This window comes from Diprion similis, chromosome 14 (assembly GCF_021155765.1).
Source record: "Diprion similis isolate iyDipSimi1 chromosome 14, iyDipSimi1.1, whole genome shotgun sequence".
NCBI lineage: Eukaryota > Metazoa > Arthropoda > Insecta > Hymenoptera > Diprionidae > Diprion > Diprion similis.
The window spans coordinates 6,248,482-6,270,178 of NC_060118.1; the positions used below are offsets into that span (position 1 = coordinate 6,248,482).

The 21,697-nt window shown below is 37.1% G+C and overlaps 1 protein-coding gene and 1 long non-coding RNA gene across 3 annotated transcripts; both read right to left on the reverse strand.

Moving 5' to 3' along the window:
- Positions 1-1,435: 1,435 nt before the first annotated feature.
- Positions 1,436-14,350, reverse strand: LOC124414732. Its single transcript, XR_006930065.1, has 3 exons — positions 14,340-14,350; positions 9,956-9,961; positions 1,436-1,990 (listed from the first exon to the last, which is right to left on the reverse strand). It is a non-coding gene; the product is annotated as an uncharacterized LOC124414732 (long non-coding RNA).
- LOC124414731 (cysteine-rich hydrophobic domain-containing protein 2) lies at positions 4,452-6,915 on the reverse strand. Of its 2 annotated transcripts, none has more exons than XM_046895770.1 (4): positions 6,716-6,915; positions 5,969-6,179; positions 5,443-5,559; positions 4,452-5,079 (listed from the first exon to the last, which is right to left on the reverse strand). In XM_046895770.1, the coding sequence occupies exons 1-4, from the start codon at positions 6,775-6,777 to the stop codon at positions 5,029-5,031; spliced, it is 441 nt and encodes a 146-aa protein (XP_046751726.1). In that variant the 5' UTR covers positions 6,778-6,915; the 3' UTR covers positions 4,452-5,028. The 2 variants fall into 2 exon arrangements, with proteins under 2 accessions (XP_046751726.1, XP_046751725.1); XM_046895769.1 differs by having other exon boundaries at positions 6,659-6,915.
- Positions 14,351-21,697: the final 7,347 nt, after the last annotated feature.

Here is a 21,697-nt window from a genome sequence, read left to right on the forward strand (position 1 = left end):
TTTAAGACACGCGCAAACCTTATCAGTCTAGTTACCTTGCTAATTTTAATGATAAGTAGTAAATTAATAATCAATGTTGATTTAAAATATATTAATAATAAGGTTTGTATTTAGTTTATTTTGTCAGGAATATTATAAATATATGAGTAATCTTTTGTAAATACTTTCTTCAATTTTTGAAGTTCAACTACTCAGCTGTACAACTTTATTATAATTTGACGTTTGATAATTGATTGTACAGCTATTATCTTGCTTCGATTACAGTCAAATATGTTAAATATGTTTAAAACAAAAACATGAAAAAATCATTATTATTATTATTATTATTTATGTCGAGTCAGAATATGTTTATTTAACTTAGAGTATCAGCGGCTTTGTTTCTGTAATTAAATATTCGACTATAAAACACTTTAAAAAACAGTAGATGCAAAAATTATACTGATAATTCTAATTCGTCCTGCAAATATCCGTCTTTGGTATAAACAAAACAATTTTCTTGCATAAGAATTTTTCCTCTCAATTTTTCATACACATGCCAGACGTTCTTATGGTCATTGAATAACCAGAGTGTAGAATGAATTAGATTTTTATTAAAAGAAACTTTAAACGGAACAAGAACCAGGTTGTGAGTAGTTGTCTTTCCATTGTAAGCTTAGCTACGTTGAATATCGTCCGACAGCTAGTTTTTCCACAAAGTTAGATGAGGCGTTTCAACTGTTAATGACAGAATTATTCTGATGGAATAGCAGATTAGCTATAATTACAATCATCGTGTGTAAGAAAAATTGAATAACTAAACTAAAATGGGACCAATGAACCATAAATTAAACTTGGCTAAAAAAAAAAAAAGAAGGAAAAGTAATGTTTTCAAAAATAACTTTATACACTGTTTATACGTGCGATTTATAATTAACATTATTGTAATCTAATAACAAATGTCAAACGATGTATAAATATGTGATATTTTGCTGCGTCAATATACGTTTGTATGAAATTATTTTATTCAATAGTACTTTCACCATTTTATATACCTCAAGTACAAGTGCATATTTAGTTTGAAACAAAGTAAGTTCAAACTTTTCAAATGCATTAATACGGTAATAAATGGCTATAGTTTTACCTAGTAGGAAGTTATTCGCAATTTTTGTTTGCTACTGCTTGCAAAACATTTGTCAAGATCGAGAATAGAACGAAGAGTTCTTCCGTAAGAATCTGATAAACCAAGTCATTCTCAGGATGCTTTATATTGAAGATTGCGTCTCGAACACATCGATCCCGGGATGGATACACAAAAATTTCCATGAGCAATAAATGAATAGTGATAATGTACATTTTTTTTCTTTGAAATACAACGAAACACCTAAATCTAAACAAATACATGCAAAACTGTATGTGGATGGAGTAGGATGAAATGAAGTAATTTCAAGAATGGTAATTATTAATAAAGGTTTCTTTTATTTCATTTTAAAATTCTTTGCCGAAAGAAACGCCGGACACAAGCTTGTAAGCTGATTTATGATATGCTAATTTTCATTTATGTACAGTCAGATCCTAATTATTACAAATTAATTGGGACCAGGGTGCTTTTCCTATGAGTTACACAATTATGAACAATGATGTGCAGAAAATTTTTGCACAGTGATTTGCTGGAGCTGTGTTTATGCAATTTACTATCATGCTGGAAACTTTGATCTATCGATAGTATTTATAAGTGAAGTTTACATAGATCGGATCTGATTATACATCTAAATAGTAATAATATTATGTGACAGCCTTTTGAATGTGATAACTATGTCCAGGTAAGGGATTCAATGCTGAATCAGTCGAACTTTGACGTAGTTTATAATACCTATTGAAAAAAAATTGCCGTACCACATTAGTGCCTAATTTAAAGTAATACATTTCATTCTGCTAGTAATCTGAAATTTGGTTAAAATGTAATTTGTTTTTAATTAGGTAATTACTGCAGAGCTAAATTTCTTCAAATACTCTGAAAATAATCTGCATGAAATATATTTGTCGTGACTGCAACTGTACGACCCTGAAACAGATTCACAATACTATAAACTACACCAAAATCTATCTGAAATAGCATAAAACTCCCTGTTATTAATACTATATACTACGATACATGTTTCGTAATACTATTTGCATAGTCTTATTTACGTATTTATGTCAGGGTGAAACAAATGAAAACAAGTTTCGTAGGATTTGTCGTTCAATGTGCCGAATAGTACCCTTGACATTTTCAATCGGTACATTAATACTCATCAGTTGCTCAAGGCATTTATTTTAACTATACAAACTAACGTTACAAGTGATTAGAATTTCTTCAGGTAAAATCTAAGGAAACCATGAAATTTTTTTGAATCAGGCACAAGTCAAATAATTCTCCCTGCTACAAAATCAAAATCTTCAAAAAAGACAGTTTTTTGTTGTAAAAATTGATCTTCAATTGTTTTGGTGATCATTTTTCTTTTCGTTGGCTTAGCTTGTTTCAACAATAATTCATTCACAACAGAAAATTGAGGTTTTTACGTACAAAAAAGTTGTGACATGTTTAGAATTTTTTATGAATCATATTTTCAGCTAAACTATGTATGCATTTACGTGAAAAATATCCGGTGGGACTCAGATATTTGAGTTAAATTTTCATGTTCCATAGTCCTCAAGAAATTACATCATCCAGTCGACTAATCAGGAAAATTGCAAATTTTCGTTAAATTATTGTTTCAATAAATCAAAACTTGTTTGGTTATTGTACGATGGATGAGATTGGTTTATCTTTTTGTAGTAAAAGACAAATTAAATTAAAGAAGCTGAAACGTTTTTGCATCAATTTTCAAATAGTTTACTTGAAAAATCTACGATTATCCAAGCCTTGAAGGAACTAATTATGTATTCATGAGAAGATATATAGTAAGATGTTCTGTCAACATTTTAAAGAACCTATTTTTACTGTAGCCACATTAATGTATATTAGACAGAAAAATTGATGCGCGAGAGTCAACAAACTTTTTATATCGTTTCTTTTTTAATCTAATCTTCACCTGATTTTACGGAAGAGATTTATCATCGTCGTAGTTTTCTTTGGTAAATAAAGAATAAAATTGGGTACATGTGTCGTACTTCGAATAAATGATTTTTGAAAAAAAAAGACACATTATACATTACCCATGATATAAAACGTTCGATAATACTGTTAAACTTGAATCAAAGTAGACTAATACACTTGAAATAAATTTCATCATTAAACAGAGATTGAATCCAAGACGTAAATTGATTAAAATATGGATATGGAACCACTAATGTAGAGAAGAATAAAAAGAATAAGAATGGCAGAAAAAGAAAAACATAATTCAGAGCACTCAAATATTTGCGAACCTCAATGTGTTAAAACCATTGCAAAAGATGCGTATTTGGATACAGGAAATCGAATCGACAATTGATAGAAAAATATTCCATGAATAAGAGCCATTCTTCGTCAACATATTTAAATATAATTAAAATGTGTTCAATTAGATTAATTGATCTTTTGCAATCACGTTGTTTTCATTGAAATTTTACAATTTGATATCATTATTATTTAGTAGTTTTTTTTTTTTTTTTTTTATGGCACATATCAAAAATACGTGGATATTTTTAAAGAACTAAAAAATTGTATTAGTTTACAGAATTGTACAATTAAATTTGCCTACTAAAGAGATTTACAGAACGTTATTTACTTGTACGTATTACCTTGGATTATTCGAACTCTTCCTTGCTTTACATGGGGACAAATAACAAAGCTCTTTTTGAATATTTTTTATGATGAATTGAAAATTTGATCGTTTTGCAATCTTAAAAGTAAATAAAACACGATATCTTGCTATACGGTCATTTGAAGGAAAATATATATATATATATATATATATATAATCCGATTTTTCTACCATGACAAACAAATTTTTCATCAGCGGAGATTACTACGAGAATATTACTACTTTTTATTTACGGCACTTTCAACTACGATTAAAAACAATAAATACGAATTTTATATGATAGTCGAGTGTTCATTATCACTTAATTAATTTGTGTAAAACAAAGCTAATATACCCTAATAGTGCATTATTAATAGTCATAAATTAACTGGTAATAACTGTTCCTAGGTTATTTATATTTTATAAAAATCGACGAATATAAGAAGTTGTTTTAAAAATTTTATTACACATATAATCAACGCATGTTTTTTATTTCACCTAATATAATTATTATTCTCAATATTACGAAGGCAACAAAGGTAAAGCTTTAAATTACACATACAGTTTAAATTCGACATTAAAATGCAGTCTCCTATTGGGTTCAACATTTTTTACCTGAATTTACGTGATAGGTTTTACCGAATAATTTCATCACTATTATCGTCTCCACATAAATTTTTTTCGAGAGTTTTATAAATAACATATAAAAAAAACACTTCGCGTATGAACAAAAGTTGAAAATTTATGCGCGCTAATTTAATGGATGTACGAAACTAGCCTACATATCAAATGTGGGTAAAAAAAAATGTAAAATATTTTTTTGTAACTTAGGTATTATTATGATTATCGCCATCGTCTTAATTATTTCAATGATTTTAAATTACGTACTCATGGGGTTTTCGTTGTACTTATTAAAATGAATCTTCAAGCATTGCTTTACAACAGTTTGTGAACTTTACTGAAACTAACAAAATTGTGAAAATAACAAATGATCTGGACTTATTCATTCATTTTCTCTCTCACTGTATCTTAAATTCGGCGTTCTTATAAAGTATTAGTCATCGTTAGTTAGTTTAAAGTTCCTATTCGCTCTTGTACTGTATATTATGTCTATGTATATTGGTATTTACAAAAATATCTATCAATTTTGTGAGTTATCACCTCGCGCAACGTCACTCTTGACCTTAGTGTTGTGATTTTGAGTTATTCATGCCTACTTTTAACAGTATATACGCGTTTTCATTATTTCTATTCTATACGGAGACAAAATTCGCGAATATCATACTCTTTAATCAGGCCTGTATATTTGTATCTTTGGAACAAATTCGACCAAGAGAACCTGAAATACAAATACAATTGTTAATAATACAAAGATGTGAAAATCAGCAAAGCTGCTCATAAGAATACCCTTTCTTTCGAATAAGGATTTTAAAGGCTGTAGCAAAACAAAGATTGTGATTCAAGTATTATTCAACACCGATAAAAAAAAAAAATGCTTCCCTATGAATGTTGGATTAGGAATTTTTTTTTTTCATGCAGAAGAAATTATTTTCTTCAAGACATTAGTGGCATCATCAAAATGACTTCCAAGATGAAAGTTTTATTTTATCATAGTCTCTTGAAGAGTTACTCCTTAAAAACAAAATAAGGATTAAACTATGGGCTAGGCTGTCATGTAAACCTTTCGATATTTTTAACTCACGTATTCCATCATCGATGAACTATCGCATCTCTGTTTGGTGAGTCGCCAATGCAACCCTAATTTGTGATATAGTCTGCTATTCTCCCACTCCAACAATTTGTTTAAAGAATGTTGTGTCTATTGAGAAAAAAAAAAACAAGCTTTAATCAAACTTTAGTTTAGTTTACTTTAGTTTAGTTTAGATCAGAATGAAAGCAAAGACGCTAATATCAAAGTAAAATAACTCCTGTGAAAAATTTGGATTTATAGTTTTTGATAATATAATTACCCATATATCTATCAGAATATTGTGGTATTTTTAAAACTTTACTGAAATGTGACAACTTTCACATCTGAGGTGATTTTTTCCCTGACCAAATTCAGATTTTTTCCATGACTAAAATGCTAATAAGTAAATGCTAAGTAATAGTGCCAATAAGAGTAACTAATTAATGCAGCTATGACTTGATCAGTATTTAGAAATATTGTCATTTAATCATTTCATTCACATCAGGATGAGAGGAATTCATGCCAAAAATTGTCTTACCCTTTTACTGAGGCAAACAACTGGCCATAACGAACAGCCTAGAGTACAGCAGCAACAAACGCAGCCACAAAACAGCCATTTAACATTAACTGGCAATGTTTTCTTCAGTACGCTATTCACTCTTATCACAGTTGCCTTGAATTCTTCTGGCGCTACCCGTGACACCAATCCGTTGGGAAATTCCGTTTCGAATCTATTGCTGAGTCCGAATCTGAAATATTTTTCAAAGGTTAGTTCTGCTAAGCAGAAAAAATAAATTGATTTGGTCTTTGCACTTATTATGCCGTGGGAGAATATATATTAGGAAAGTGACGTTTCGGAACTATGATACATTTTCATGTGTCAAACGATATGATCATTCAATATCTGAATCTAATATGATAAAAAAGACTGGAACAAAGTCTGCACAGAGTTAGTGAAAAGGAAAAATTTTCTAAACACAGTTCGGGTCAAATGTTTATACATGTGATTCTAATACTGTTTGAAAAACAGATTTGAAATGTGCCATCTGAAACTTTTGTGATTAGAAATAATGTCTTGGCATATATTGAAAAAAAGTTATTGTAAACAACGAGCAAGAACGTGTCTCCTTTGTTCATGCTGCAGGTCATTTCATGCAAGGAAAACTGATAATGGACCTCGGGAGAGATAGATGTGGTGCATCAGAGGGTTAGAATTGAATTTCCTTACACTGTCATGTTACCAGCACCGCGAATGACAATGGGATCAGGCACAAGAGTGACGTACTGTTCCTCTAAATTCTGATCGTGTTCTTCTTCCTCTTCATAAATAGCATCGAAATCTGCCATGTCGAAAGAAGAAAAACTAGCCTGAAGACGTCTCTAGTTATTGAGTAGCGAATTATGGCTTCAAGAAATTTATTTTCTTATCGTCAAAATTCTTCGTTTATGTATTTACGGAGTGTTTACGCTAGTCTCTGCCAGCCAGCCAGCCAGCAAGCAGCGAGCAGTTAGTTTTTGTTTTATTTCTATCTTGTATATTTCACTCGACAGTTCACATACGGCTAGTTATCATCCCCTTACTCGTAGGTAGCGTCATTTTTTAATTCCAATATAGGGTGTTTCGGCGAAGAGACGAACGGTTAATGGATCCAAATATCTTCTGCAATTTTAAAGAAACTCAAAACACCATGTCCGTAACAAAACACGCAGAGCAGGTGCTTCCGCGTAGATTGCAGAGCTTACAGAGCTTAACTTGTCTATTTGCTAATCCACCATCTCGCTACCAACTCTACAATCGCAACATCTTCATGCAGTGTAATTGGTCGAGTGGGAAAATGACAGCACCTAGACACACATTCCTCTACTTTCTTTCATTATTCGGTTAAATATAGCTTATATATATCAGAAAATTTCTATAAAACGACCAACATAAATTATTAACTGCAATTTTTTTTTCTCTTTGGTAGGTAACATTGTTTAAATACCACTTTCTATACGGCTATAGCACGGGCTATGGACATCGTCCATAGACATCAAAGTTATTCAATGCATCAAAGCAAAGGATCCCTGATCCGTCAAAGTCCCTAGAATACAGATAGCGTTTTTCACTAGCTGCAGTTGGTGTATGTTGATATGACGTTACAACGGCATTCCCCAACAATTCCAGAAGTTAGATACTAGATTTAACCGTCTGGGTCACCAAGTACCACGGACTTAGGTAAGTCCGTGCCAAGTGCTGACTAATAATTGTAAGCATTGGAAATGCAGTGGACGTGTTGGCAGAAGATATGTAGACTAGAGAGATGCGGGGCCTCTGCGTCGCGCACACGATAACGGTCGGTACACAAAGACGACATAAACTCATATTACCATCACGTGTACCCATGCAGTGTGGGATTTTATTATGACCTTATGACTAAAATGACCACCGCGCGATTGGTATTTTCGTGTGCCGCCGAATAGACACCGTATACCCTCCATAACTGTGCAGATTCATTTGAGATAATTCATTTCAGCCAAATTTAGCAACGTTAATCTGACTGCACCTCGGTCACATCGACAAAGATAATATTATTTGAATGCGTGCACAACATAGATATGCAAGCTTGACTGGTAGAAACCAGTTCTTATCGTAAACAATAGGAAAATATCCGAAGGAGTTATAATAGAGGGATGAAATTATAATGTGGTCCTTATAAGTCTAAGATATATGACTGGTATTGTCATCACAGGCAAAAAGGGGGCTGATACAGAAAATGAATTTTTCATACTTCAATTGACGTAATATTTTCGAGGCATATATATTGTTACATATGCGGGTGTAATAAATAGTCAGGAGATTATTAAAAAGACTGGGGCGGTTTATTTAGGACAAAAGTACAAGGAGATGTGTCGCTTTTAAAGTCCATTCAAGGAATGCCAGATGGATCCTCATTGATTCCAAAAGACGACCGTTGTCAGGGAACATCAGATCTTCATTTTTATTAATTAAATCAATACATGCATATTCGAAGGGGGAAACTGTAACAATATTAAAGACAGTGTATTTTTATCCGCTAACTGATACCGTTTTGAATAAAAATAGCATTTGTACAAATTTAACTGAAATTGAAAAATCTGCGATTGTTTTTGATATTTGGGTCCATTTTCCATCAAAACCCAGTCAACTTTAGGCAATCGTTATCACAAAAAGTAATAGAACAACAAATTTCAGAATAATCTGGGTATTGTTTTGCGGTACTAACTCATGATTGTATGATGAAATCGGTTACTGACATTTCAACACAATATTGTTCGGAAATTTATTGATTAAATGACCTAAAGAATTTCTCCTATTTTTCCGCTTCATTATACACCTAGCCTGTGCATTCTCCGTGTTCACTATTAGGAATTTCGAGCTTGAGAATCCCGAGAAAATTGATACTATCCGGAGTTGCAGTCCTTTTCCGGTGAGGCCTAATGGAAATGTTGCCCAGAGCATACAGTTGCATGATATATCCAATGCCTGAATTTTGCCTAGAGGATAGTGAGCTGAATAATCCTCAACAAACTTTCAGTAACACGAATCTCCATAGTGACTGGTAATTTGCGGATATCTCGTAAACTTTGACGGTGTCTGTTGGCCGGAATTGTGACAAACATAAAATTACATCGAGACAGTGTAGTGGGCATTGTGTCCTGAATCGTCAAAGTTTTGACCGAAAATCCAAACGGGTTACTTTTTTGAGCCAACGATCTTTCGTTTCAGAATTGATTTGTATGATACTTTCTAAACTCATTGGACCAGCAGGAGTGTGAGAGAAACATCTGTAACAGCCGACGTTGAACTTCTGAGGAAGCGCAAAGGAAATAAGCCAAAAACTGATTGTTTTATTATAATTTACATGAAATACAGATGAAAAAGTGTCATAATCATATATAGTATCCTGCAGAGGTGTGTTTAAAATCCCCGCAAGCCGGTGTTTATGCTGTATAGTGGAACATTCATGAAAACTATCTGATATAGTACTTTTCATAATCTGATTCATACTATGCATACTAAACAATTATTCCCTGACATGAAACTTGGATTTTTTATGTGACTTAAGATTATATGTTCGTATACTTTTGGAATTATTGTACGCTGAAAACTTGACACGTGTAATAGAATTAAGGCATATTGAATAAACAGCTGGAACTTGGTGGCTATATTGATTTGTGATTTTTCTTTCCAACCTTTTGAAAACCCTGTGAAAATTTGACGTGCTTTGACGGTTACTTTTGAGGATTTGCTGGTAGGTTTCGATAGGTGTGTTGGAACTGTGTTCAATCGATTGGTCGCGTAGAAGTAGGTCGGAATAGTGCATAAAAGAATTGTTTCCGGCATTTTTCAAAATCGTCGACATTTTCACCAACAATCCAGAGGGGTAAGCCTTACGTTTTTCGAGGCCAAAAATCTTTTCGACTCGGATTCGACTTGTACGACCCTTTCTCCACTAATCGGACCCCCAAAAACTCAGAAAACACATGCAAGAGAGCGTAGGACCAACAACTGAGAAATGACGATGAAAATCTTCAGTTTTTCAGCCGTAACTTTTCAGCTGTCGCTCGCAGCGTATTGGGACTGCGCTCAATCGAATCCTCTCGAAAAAATACGTCGGAATGGTGGCTCAAAAACTTATTTGCAGCTTTTTCAAAAGTCGTCGAAATTTTCGCCAAAAATCCATAGGGGTAAGCCTTACTCTTTGGTCATTTTCGGAGCTGAAAATTTCTCGTCTCGAAATCAATTAGTATGACCATCTCTAGAGTAATTCGACCCCCAGGAACTCAGAAAACACTTCAAAAAGTGCGTGAGGTCGGCAGTAGGGAAATGACGATAAGAATCATGAGTTTTTCGGCCGTAACTTTTCAGCTATCGCTCGCAGCGTATTGGGACTGCGCTCAATCGATTCCTCTCAAGAAATTACGTCGGAATAGTGCCTCAAAAAATTGATTGCAGCTTTTTCATAAGTCGTCGAAATTTTCGCCAAAAATCCAAAGGGGTAAGCCTTACTTTTTTGGTCATTTTTGGAGCTGAAAATTTCTCGTCTCGAAATCAATTAGTATGACCATCGCTAGAGTAATTCGACCCCCAGGAACTCAGAAACACTTCAAAAAGAGCGAAGGACCAGCAGCAGGGAAATGACGATAAAAATCATGAGTTTTTCGGCCGTAACTTTTCAGCTATCGCTCGCAGCGTATTGGGACTGCGCTCAATCGATTCCTCTCGAGAAATGACGTCAGAATGGTGCCTCCAAAAATTGATTGCAGCTTTTTCAAAAGTCGTCCAAATTTTTGCCAAAAATCCAAAGGGGTAAGCCTTACTTTTTTGGTCATTTTCGGAGCTGAAAATTTTTCGTCTCGAAATCAATCAGTATGACCATCTTTAGAGTAATTCGACCCCCAGGAACTCAGAAAACACTTCATGAAGTGCGTAGGGCCAGCAGCAGAGAAATGACGATAAAAATCATGAATTTTCCGCCCGTAACTTTTCAGCTATCGCTCGCAGCGTATTGGGACTGCGCTCAATCGATTCCTCTCGAAAAATTACGTCGGAATAGCGCCTCAAAAAATTGATTGCAGCTTTTTCAAAAGTCGTCGAAATTTTCGCCAAAAATTCAAAGGGGTAAGCCTTACTTTTTTGGTCATTTTTGGAGCTGAAAATTTCTCGTCTCGATATCAATTAGTATGACCATCTCTAGAGTAATTCGACCCCCAGGAACTCAGAAAACACTTCAAAAAGAGCGTAGGACCAGCAGCAGAGAAATGACGATAAAAATCATGAGTTTTTCCGCCGTAACTTTTCAGCTATCGCTCGCAGCGTATTGGGACTGCGCTCAATCGATTCCTCTCGAAAAATTACGTCGGAAAAGTGCCTCAAAAAATTGATTGCAGCTATTTCAAAAGTCGTCGAAATTTTCGCCAAAAATTCAAAGGGGTAAGCCTTACTTTTTTGGTCATTTTTGGAGCTGAAAATTTCTCGTCTCGAAATCAATTAGTATGACCATCTCCAGAGTAATTCGACCCCCAGGAACTCAGAAAACACTTCAAAAAGAGCGTAGGACCAGCAGCAGAGAAATGACGATAAAAATCGTGAGTTTTTCGGCCGTAACTTTCCAGCTATCGCTCGCAGCGTATTGGGACTGCGCTCAATCGATTCCTCTCGAAAAATTACGTCGGAATAGCGCCTCAAAAAATTGATTGCAGCTTTTTCAAAAGTCGTCGAAATTTTCGCCAAAAATCCAAAGGGGTAAGCCTTACTTTTTTGGTCATTTTCGGAGCTGAAAATTTTTCGTCTCGAAATCAATTAGTATGACCATCCTTAGAGTAATTCAACCCCCAGGAACTCAGAAAACACTTCATAAAGTGCGTAGGGCCAGCAGCAGAGAAATGACGATAAAAATCGTGAGTTTTTAGGCCGTAACTTTTCAGCTATCGATCGCAGCGTATTGGGACTGCGCTCAATCGATTCCTCTCGAAAAATTACGTCGGAATAGTGCCTCAAAAAATTGATTGCAGCTTTTTCAAAAGTCGTCGAAATTTTCGCCAAAAATTCAAAGGGGTAAGCCTTACTTTTTTGGTCATTTTTGGAGCTGAAAATTTCTCGTTTCGAAATCAATTAGTATGACCATCTCTAGAGTAATTCGACCCCCAGGAACTCAGAAAACACTTCAAAAAGAGCGTAGGACCAGCAGCAGAGAAATGACGATAAAAATCGTGAGTTTTTCCGCCGTAACTTTTCAGCTATCGCTCGCAGCGTATTGGGACTGCGCTCAATCGATTCCTCTCGAAAAATTACGTCGGAATAGTGCCTCAAAAAATTTATTGCAGCTATTTCAAAAGTCGTCGAAATTTTCGCCAAAAATTCAAAGGGGTAAGCCTTACTTTTTTGGTCATTTCTGGAGCTAAAAATTTCTCGTCTCGGAATCAATTAGTATGACCATCTCTAGAGTAATTCGACCCCCAGGAACTCAGAAAACACTTCATAAAGTGCGTAGGGCCAGCAGCAGAGAAATGACGATAAAAATCATGAGTTTTTCCGCCGTATCTTTTCAGCCATTGCTCGCAGCGTATTGGGACTGCGCTCAATCGATTTCTCTCGAAAAATTACGTCGGAATAGTGCCTCAAAAAATTGATTGCAGCTTTTTCAAAAGTCGTCGAAATTTTCGCCAAAAATCCAAAGGGGTAAGCCTTACTTTTTTGGTCATTTTCGGAGCTGAAAATTTTTCGTCTCGAAATCAATCAGTATGACCATCCTTGGAGTAATTTGACCCCCAGGAACTCAGAAAACACTTCATAAAGTGCGTAGGGCCAGCAGCAGAGAAATGACGATAAAAATCATGAATTTTCCGCCCGTAACTTTTCAGCTATCGCTCGCAGCGTATTGGGACTGCGCTCAATCGATTCCTCTCGAAAAATTACGTCGGAATAGTGCCTCAAAAAATTGATTGCAGCTATTTCAAAAGTCGTCGAAATTTTCGCCAAAAATTCAAAGGGGTAAGCCTTACTTATTTGGTCATTTTTGGGGCTGAAAATTTCTCGTCTCGAAATCAATTAGTATGACCATCTCTAGAGTAATTCGACCCCTAGGAACTCAGAAAACACTTCAAAAAGAGCGTAGGACCAGCAGCAGAGAAATGACGGTAAAAATCATGAGTTTTTTTGCCGTATCTTTTCAGCCATCGCTCGCAGCGTATTGGGACTGCGCTCAATCGATTCCTCTCGAAAAATGACGTCGGAATAGTGCCTCAAAAAATTGATTGCAGCTTTTTCAAAAGTCGTCGAAATTTTCGCCAAAAATCCAAAGGGGTAAGCCTTACTTTTTTGGTCATTTTTGGAGCTGAAAATTTCTCGTCTCGAAATCAATTAGTATGACCATCTCTAGAGTAATTCGACCCCCAGGAACTCAGAAAACACTTTAAAAAGAGCGTAGGACCAGCAGCAGAGAAATGACGGTAAAAATCATGAGTTTTCCGGCCGTAACTTTTCAGCTATCGCTCGCAGCGTATTGGGACTGCGCTCAATCGATTCCTCTCGAAAAATTACGTCGGAATAGTGCCTCAAAAAATTTATTGCAGCTTTTTCAAAAGTCGTCGAAATTTTCGCCAAAAATCCAAAGGGGTAAGCCTTACTTTTTTGGTCATTTTCGGAGCTGAAAATTTTTCGTCTCGAAATCAATCAGTATGACCATCCTTGGAGTAATTTGACCCCCAGGAACTCAGAAAACACTTCATAAAGTGCGTAGGGCCAGCAGCAGAGAAATGACGATAAAAATCATGAATTTTCCGCCCGTAACTTTTCAGCTATCGCTCGCAGCGTATTGGGACTGCGCTCAATCGATTCCTCTTGAAAAATTACGTCGGAATAGTGCCTCAAAAAATTGATTGCAGCTATTTCAAAAGTCGTCGAAATTTTCGCCAAAAATTCAAAGGGGTAAGCCTTACTCTTTTAGTCATTTTTGGAGCTGAAAATTTCTCGTCTCGAAATCAATTAGTATGACCATCTCTAGAGTAATTCGACCCCTAGGAACTCAGAAAACACTTCAAAAAGAGCGTAGGACCAGCAGCAGAGAAATGACGATAAAAATCATGAGTTTTTCGGCTGTATCTTTTCAGCTATTGCTCGCAGCGTATTGGGACTGCGCTCAATCGATTCCTCTCGAAAAATTACGTCGGAATAGTGCCCCAAAAAATTGATTGCAGCTTTTTCAAAAGTCGTCGAAATTTTCGCCAAAAATCCAAAGGGGTAAGCCTTACTTTTTTGGTCATTTTCGGGGCTGAAAATTTTTCGTCTCGAAATCAATTAGTATGACCATCTTTAGAGTAATTCGACCCCCAGGAACTCAGAAAACACTTCATCAAGTGAGTAGGGCCATCAGCAGAGAAATGACGATAAAAATCATGAGTTTTTCCGCCGTAACTTTTCAGCTATCGCTCGCAGCGTATTGGGACTGCGCTCAATCGATTCCTCTCGAAAAATTACGTCGGAATAGTGCCTCAAAAAATTGATTGCAGCTTTTTCAAAAGTCGTCGGAATTTTCGCCAAAAATTCAAAGGGGTAAGCCTTACTTTTTTGGTCATTTTTAGAGCTGAAAATTTCTCGTCTCGAAATCAATTAGTATGACCATCTCCAGAGTAATTCGACCCCCAGGAACTCAGAAAACACTTCAAAAAGAGCGTAGGACCAGCAGCAGAGAAATGACGATAAAAATCGTGAGTTTTTCGGCCGTAACTTTCCAGCTATCGCTCGCAGCGTATTGGGACTGCGCTCAATCGATTCCTCTCGAAAAATTACGTCGGAATAGTGCCTCAAAAAATTAATTGCAGCTATTTCAAAAGTCGTCGAAATTTTCGCCAAAAATTCAAAGGGGTAAGCCTTACTTTTTTGGTCATTTTTAGAGCTGAAAATTTCTCGTCTCGTAATCAATTAGTATGACCATCTCCAGAGTAATTCGACCCCCAGGAACTCAGAAAACACTTTAAAAAGAGCGTAGGACCAGCAGCAGAGAAATGACGATAAAAATCATGAGTTTTTCGGCCGTATCTTTTCAGCCATTGCTCGCAGCGTATTGGGACTGCGCTCAATCGATTCCTCTCGAAAAATTACCTCGGAATAGTGCCTCAAAAAATTGATTGCAGCTTTTTCAAAAGTCGTCGAAATTTTCGCCAAAAATTCAAAGGGGTAAGCCTTACTTTTTTGGTCATTTTTGGAGCTGAAAATTTCTCGTCTCGAAATTAATTAGTATGACCATCTCTAGAGTAATTCGACCCCCAGGAACTCAGAAAACACTTCATAAAGTGCGTAGGGCCAGCAGCAGAGAAATGACGATAAAAATCATGAGTTTTTCCGCCGTAACTTTTCAGCTATCGCTCGCAGCGTTTTGGGACTGCGCTCAATCGATTCCTCTTGAAAAATTACGTCGGAATAGTGCCTCAGAAAATTGATTGCAGCTATTTCAAAAGTCGTCGAAATTTTCGCCAAAAATTCAAAGGGGTAAGCCTTACTTTTTTGGTCATTTTTTGAGCTGAAAATTTCTCGTCTCGAAATCAATTAGTATGACCATCTCCAGAGTAATTCGACCCCCAGGAACTCAGAAAACACTTCAAAAAGAGCGTAGGACCAGCAGCAGAGAAATGACGATAAAAATCGTGAGTTTTTCGGCCGTAACTTTTCAGCTATCGCTCGCAGCGTATTGGGACTGCGCTCAATCGATTTCTCTCGAAAAATTACTTTGGAATAGTGCCTCAAAAAATTGATTGCAGCTTTCTCAAAAGTCGTCAAAATTTTCGCCAAAAATCCAAAGGGGTAAGCCTTACTTTTTTGGTCATTTTCGGGGCTGAAAATTTTTCGTCTCGAAATCAATTAGTATGACCATCTTTAGAGTAATTCGACCCCCAGGAACTCAGAAAACACTTCATAAAGTGCGTAGGGCCATCAGCAGAGAAATGACGATAAAAATCATGAGTTTTTCCGCCGTAACTTTTCAGCTATCGCTCGCAGCGTATTGGGACTGCGCTCAACCGATTCCTCTCGAAAAATTACGTTGGAATAGTGCCTCAAAAAATTGATTGCAGCTATTTCAAAAGTCGTCGAAATTTTCGCCAAAAATTCAAAGGGGTAAGCCTTACTTTTTTGGTCATTTTTAGAGCTGAAAATTTCTCGTCTCGAAATCAATTAGTATGACCATCTCCAAAGTAATTCGACCCCCAGGAACTCAGAAAACACTTCAAAAAGAGCGTAGGACCAGCAGCAGAAAAATGACGATAAAAATCGTGAGTTTTTCGGCCGTAACTTTCCAGCTATCGCTCGCAGCGTATTGGGACTGCGCTCAATCGATTCCTCTCGAAAAATTACTTCGGAATAGTGCCTCAAAAAATTGATTGCAGCTATTTCAAAAGTCGTCGAAATTTTCGCCAAAAATTCAAAGGGGTAAGCCTTACTTTTTTGGTCATTTTTAGAGCTGAAAATTTCTCGTCTCGTAATCAATTAGTATGACCATCTCCAGAGTAATTCGACCCCCAGGAACTCAGAAAACACTTTAAAAAGAGCGTAGGACCAGCAGCAGAGAAATGACGATAAAAATCATGAGTTTTTCGGCCGTATCTTTTCAGCCATTGCTCGCAGCGTATTGGGACTGCGCTTAATCGATTCCTCTCGAAAAATTACGTCGGAATAGTGCCTCAAAAAATTGATTGCAGCTTTTTCAAGAGTCCTCGAAATTTTCGCCAAAAATCCAAAGGGGTAAGCCTTACTTTTTTGGTCATTTTCGGAGCTGAAAATTTCCCGTCTCGAAATCAATTAGTATGACCATCTTTAGAGTAATTCGACCCCCAGGAACTCAGAAAACACTTCAGAAAGTGCGTAGGGCCAGCAGCAGAGAAATGACGATAAAAATCATGAGTTTTTCCGCCGTAACTTTTCAGCTATCGCTCGCAGCGTATCGGGACTGCGCTCAATCGATTCCTCTCGAAAAATTACGTCGGAATAGTGCCTCAGAAAATTGATTGCAGCTATTTCAAAAGTCGTCGAAATTTTCGCCAAAAATTCAAAGGGGTAAGCCTTACTTTTTTGGTCATTTTCGGAGCTGAAAATTTTTCGTCTCGAAATCAATCAGTATGACCATCCTTGGAGTAATTTGACCCCCAGGAACTCAGAAAACACTTCATAAAGTGCGTAGGGCCAGCAGCAGAGAAATGACGATAAAAATCATGAATTTTCCGCCCGTAACTTTTCAGCTATCGCTCGCAGCGTATTGGGACTGCGCTCAATCGATTCCTCTCGAAAAATTACGTCGGAATAGTGCCTCATGAAATTGATTGCAGCTATTTCAAAAGTCGTCGAAATTTTCGCCAAAAATTCAAAGGGGTAAGCCTTACTCTTTGAGTCATTTTTGGAGCTGAAAATTTCTCGTCTCGAAATCAATTAGTATGACCATCTCTAGAGTAATTCGACCCCTAGGAACTCAGAAAACACTTCAAAAAGAGCGTAGGACCAGCAGCAGAGAAATGACGATAAAAATCATGAGTTTTTCGGCTGTATCTTTTCAGCTATTGCTCGCAGCGTATTGGGACTGCGCTCAATCGATTCCTCTCGAAAAATTACGTCGGAATAGTGCCCCAAAAAATTGATTGCAGCTTTTTCAAAAGTCGTCGAAATTTTCGCCAAAAATCCAAAGGGGTAAGCCTTACTTTTTTGGTCATTTTAGGAGCTGAAAATTTTTCGTCTCGAAATCAATCAGTATGACCATCCTTAGAGTAATTCGACCCCCAGGAACTCAGAAAACACTTCATAAAGTGCGTAGGGCCAGCAGCAGAGAAATGACGATAAAAATCATGAATTTTTCGGCCGTAACTTTTCAGCTATCGCTCGCAGCGTATTGGGACTGCGCTCAATCGATTTCTCTCGAAAAATTACTTTGGAATAGTGCCTCAACAAATTGATTGCAGCTTTTTCAAAAGTCGTCGAAATTTTCGCCAAAAATCCAAAGGGGTAAGCCTTACTTTTTTGGTCATTTTCGGGGCTGAAAATTTTTCGTCTCGAAATCAATTAGTATGACCATCTTTAGAGTAATTCGACCCCCAGGAACTCAGAAAACACTTCATCAAGTGAGTAGGGCCATCAGCAGAGAAATGACGATAAAAATCATGAGTTTTTCCGCCGTAACTTTTCAGCTATCGCTCGCAGCGTATTGGGACTGCGCTCAATCGATTCCTCTCGAAAAATTACGTCGGAATAGTGCCTCAAAAAATTGATTGCAGCTTTTTCAAAAGTCGTCGAAATTTTCGCCAAAAATTCAAAGGGGTAAGCCTTACTTTTTTGGTCATTTTTAGAGCTGAAAATTTCTCGTCTCGAAATCAATTAGTATGACCATCTCCAGAGTAATTCGACCCCCAGGAACTCAGAAAACACTTCAAAAAGAGCGTAGGACCAGCAGCAGAGAAATGACGATAAAAATCGTGAGTTTTTCGGCCGTAACTTTCCAGCTATCGCTCGCAGCGTATTGGGACTGCGCTCAATCGATTCCTCTCGAAAAATTACGTCGGAATAGTGCCTCAAAAAATTAATTGCAGCTATTTCAAAAGTCGTCGAAATTTTCGCCAAAAATTCAAAGGGGTAAGCCTTACTTTTTTGGTCATTTTTAGAGCTGAAAATTTCTCGTCTCGTAATCAATTAGTATGACCATCTCCAGAGTAATTCGACCCCCAGGAACTCAGAAAACACTTTAAAAAGAGCGTAGGACCAGCAGCAGAGAAATGACGATAAAAATCATGAGTTTTTCGGCCGTATCTTTTCAGCCATTGCTCGCAGCGTATTGGGACTGCGCTCAATCGATTCCTCTCGAAAAATTACCTCGGAATAGTGCCTCAAAAAATTGATTGCAGCTTTTTCAAAAGTCGTCGAAATTTTCGCCAAAAATTCAAAGGGGTAAGCCTTACTTTTTTGGTCATTTTTGGAGCTGAAAATTTCTCGTCTCGAAATTAATTAGTATGACCATCTCTAGAGTAATTCGACCCCCAGGAACTCAGAAAACACTTCATAAAGTGCGTAGGGCCAGCAGCAGAGAAATGACGATAAAAATCATGAGTTTTTCCGCCGTAACTTTTCAGCTATCGCTCGCAGCGTTTTGGGACTGCGCTCAATCGATTCCTCTTGAAAAATTACGTCGGAATAGTGCCTCAGAAAATTGATTGCAGCTATTTCAAAAGTCGTCGAAATTTTCGCCAAAAATTCAAAGGGGTAAGCCTTACTTTTTTGGTCATTTTTTGAGCTGAAAATTTCTCGTCTCGAAATCAATTAGTATGACCATCTCCAGAGTAATTCGACCCCCAGGAACTCAGAAAACACTTCAAAAAGAGCGTAGGACCAGCAGCAGAGAAATGACGATAAAAATCGTGAGTTTTTCGGCCGTAACTTTTCAGCTATCGCTCGCAGCGTATTGGGACTGCGCTCAATCGATTTCTCTCGAAAAATTACTTTGGAATAGTGCCTCAAAAAATTGATTGCAGCTTTCTCAAAAGTCGTCAAAATTTTCGCCAAAAATCCAAAGGGGTAAGCCTTACTTTTTTGGTCATTTTCGGGGCTGAAAATTTTTCGTCTCGAAATCAATTAGTATGACCATCTTTAGAGTAATTCGACCCCCAGGAACTCAGAAAACACTTCATAAAGTGCGTAGGGCCATCAGCAGAGAAATGACGATAAAAATCATGAGTTTTTCCGCCGTAACTTTTCAGCTATCGCTCGCAGCGTATTGGGACTGCGCTCAATCGATTCCTCTCGAAAAATTACGTCGGAATAGTGCCTCAAAAAATTGATTGCAGCTATTTCAAAAGTCGTCGAAATTTTCGCCAAAAATTCAAAGGGGTAAGCCTTACTTTTTTGGTCATTTTTAGAGCTGAAAATTTCTCGTCTCGAAATCAATTAGTATGACCATCTCCAGAGTAATTCGACCCCCAGGAACTCAGAAAACACTTCAAAAAGAGCGTAGGACCAGCAGCAGAGAAATGACGATAAAAATCGTGAGTTTTTCGGCCGTAACTTTTCAGCTATCGCTCGCAGCGTATTGGGACTGCGCTCAATCGATTCCTCTCGAAAAATTACGTCGGAATAGTGCCTCAAAAAATTGATTGCAGCTATTTCAAAAGTCGTCGAAATTTTCGCCAAAAATTCAAAGGGGTAAGCCTTACTTTTTTGGTCATTTTTAGAGCTGAAAATTTCTCGTCTCGAAATCAATTAGTATGACCATCTCCAGAGTAATTCGACCCCCAGGAACTCAGAAAACACTTCAAAAAGAGCGTAGGACCAGCAGCAGAGAAATGACGATAAAAATCGTGAGTTTTTCGGCCGTAACTTTCCAGCTATCGCTCGCAGCGTATTGGGACTGCGCTCAATCGATTCCTCTCGAAAAATTACGTCGGAATAGTGCCTCAAAAAATTGATTGCAGCTAGTTCAAAAGTCGTCGAAATTTTCGCCAAAAATTCAAAGGGGTAAGCCTTACTTTTTTGGTCATTTTCGGAGCTGAAAATTTCCCGTCTCGAAATCAATTAGTATGACCATCTTTAGAGTAATTCGACCCCCAGGAACTCAGAAAACACTTCAGAAAGTGCGTAGGGCCAGCAGCAGAGAAATGACGATAAAAATCATGAGTTTTTCCGCCGTAACTTTTCAGCTATCGCTCGCAGCGTATCGGGACTGCGCTCAATCGATTCCTCTCGAAAAATTACGTCGGAATAGTGCCTCAGAAAATTGATTGCAGCTATTTCAAAAGTCGTCGAAATTTTCGCCAAAAATTCAAAGGGGTAAGCCTTACTTTTTTGGTCATTTTTGGAGCTGAAAATTTCTCGTCTCGAAATCAATTAGTATGACCATCTCCAGAGTAATTCGACCCCCAGGAACTCAGAAAACACTTCAAAAAGAGCGTAGGACCAGCAGCAGAGAAATGACGATAAAAATCGTGAGTTTTTCGGCCGTAACTTTTCAGCTATCGCTCGCAGCGTATTGGGACTGCGCTCAATCGATTTCTCTCGAAAAATTACTTTGGAATAGTACCTCAAAAAATTCATTGCAGCTTTTTCAAAAGTCGTCGAAATTTTCGCCAAAAATCCAAAGGGGTAAGCCTTACTTTTTTGGTCATTTTCGGGGCTGAAAATTTTTCGTCTCGAAATCAATTAGTATGACCATCTTTAGAGTAATTCGACCCCCAGGAACTCAGAAAACACTTCATAAAGTGCGTAGGGCCATCAGCAGAGAAATGACGATAAAAATCATGAGTTTTTCCGCCGTAACTTTTCAGCTATCGCTCGCAGCGTATTGGGACTGCGCTCAATCGATTCCTCTCGAAAAATTACCTCGGAATAGTGCCTCAAAAAATTGATTGCAGCTTTTTCAAAAGTCGTCGAAATTTTCGCCAAAAATTCAAAGGGGTAAGCCTTACTTTTTTGGTCATTTTTGGAGCTGAAAATTTCTCGTCTCGAAATCAATTAGTATGACCATCTCTAGAGTAATTCGACCCCCAGGAACTCAGAAAACACTTCATAAAGTGCGTAGGGCCAGCAGCAGAGAAATGACGATAAAAATCGTGAGTTTTTCGGCCGTAACTTTCCAGCTATCGCTCGCAGCGTATTGGGACTGCGCTCAATCGATTCCTCTCGAAAAATTACGTCGGAATAGTGCCTCAAAAAATTGATTGCAGCTATTTCAAAAGTCGTCGAAATTTTCGCCAAAAATTCAAAGGGGTAAGCCTTACTTTT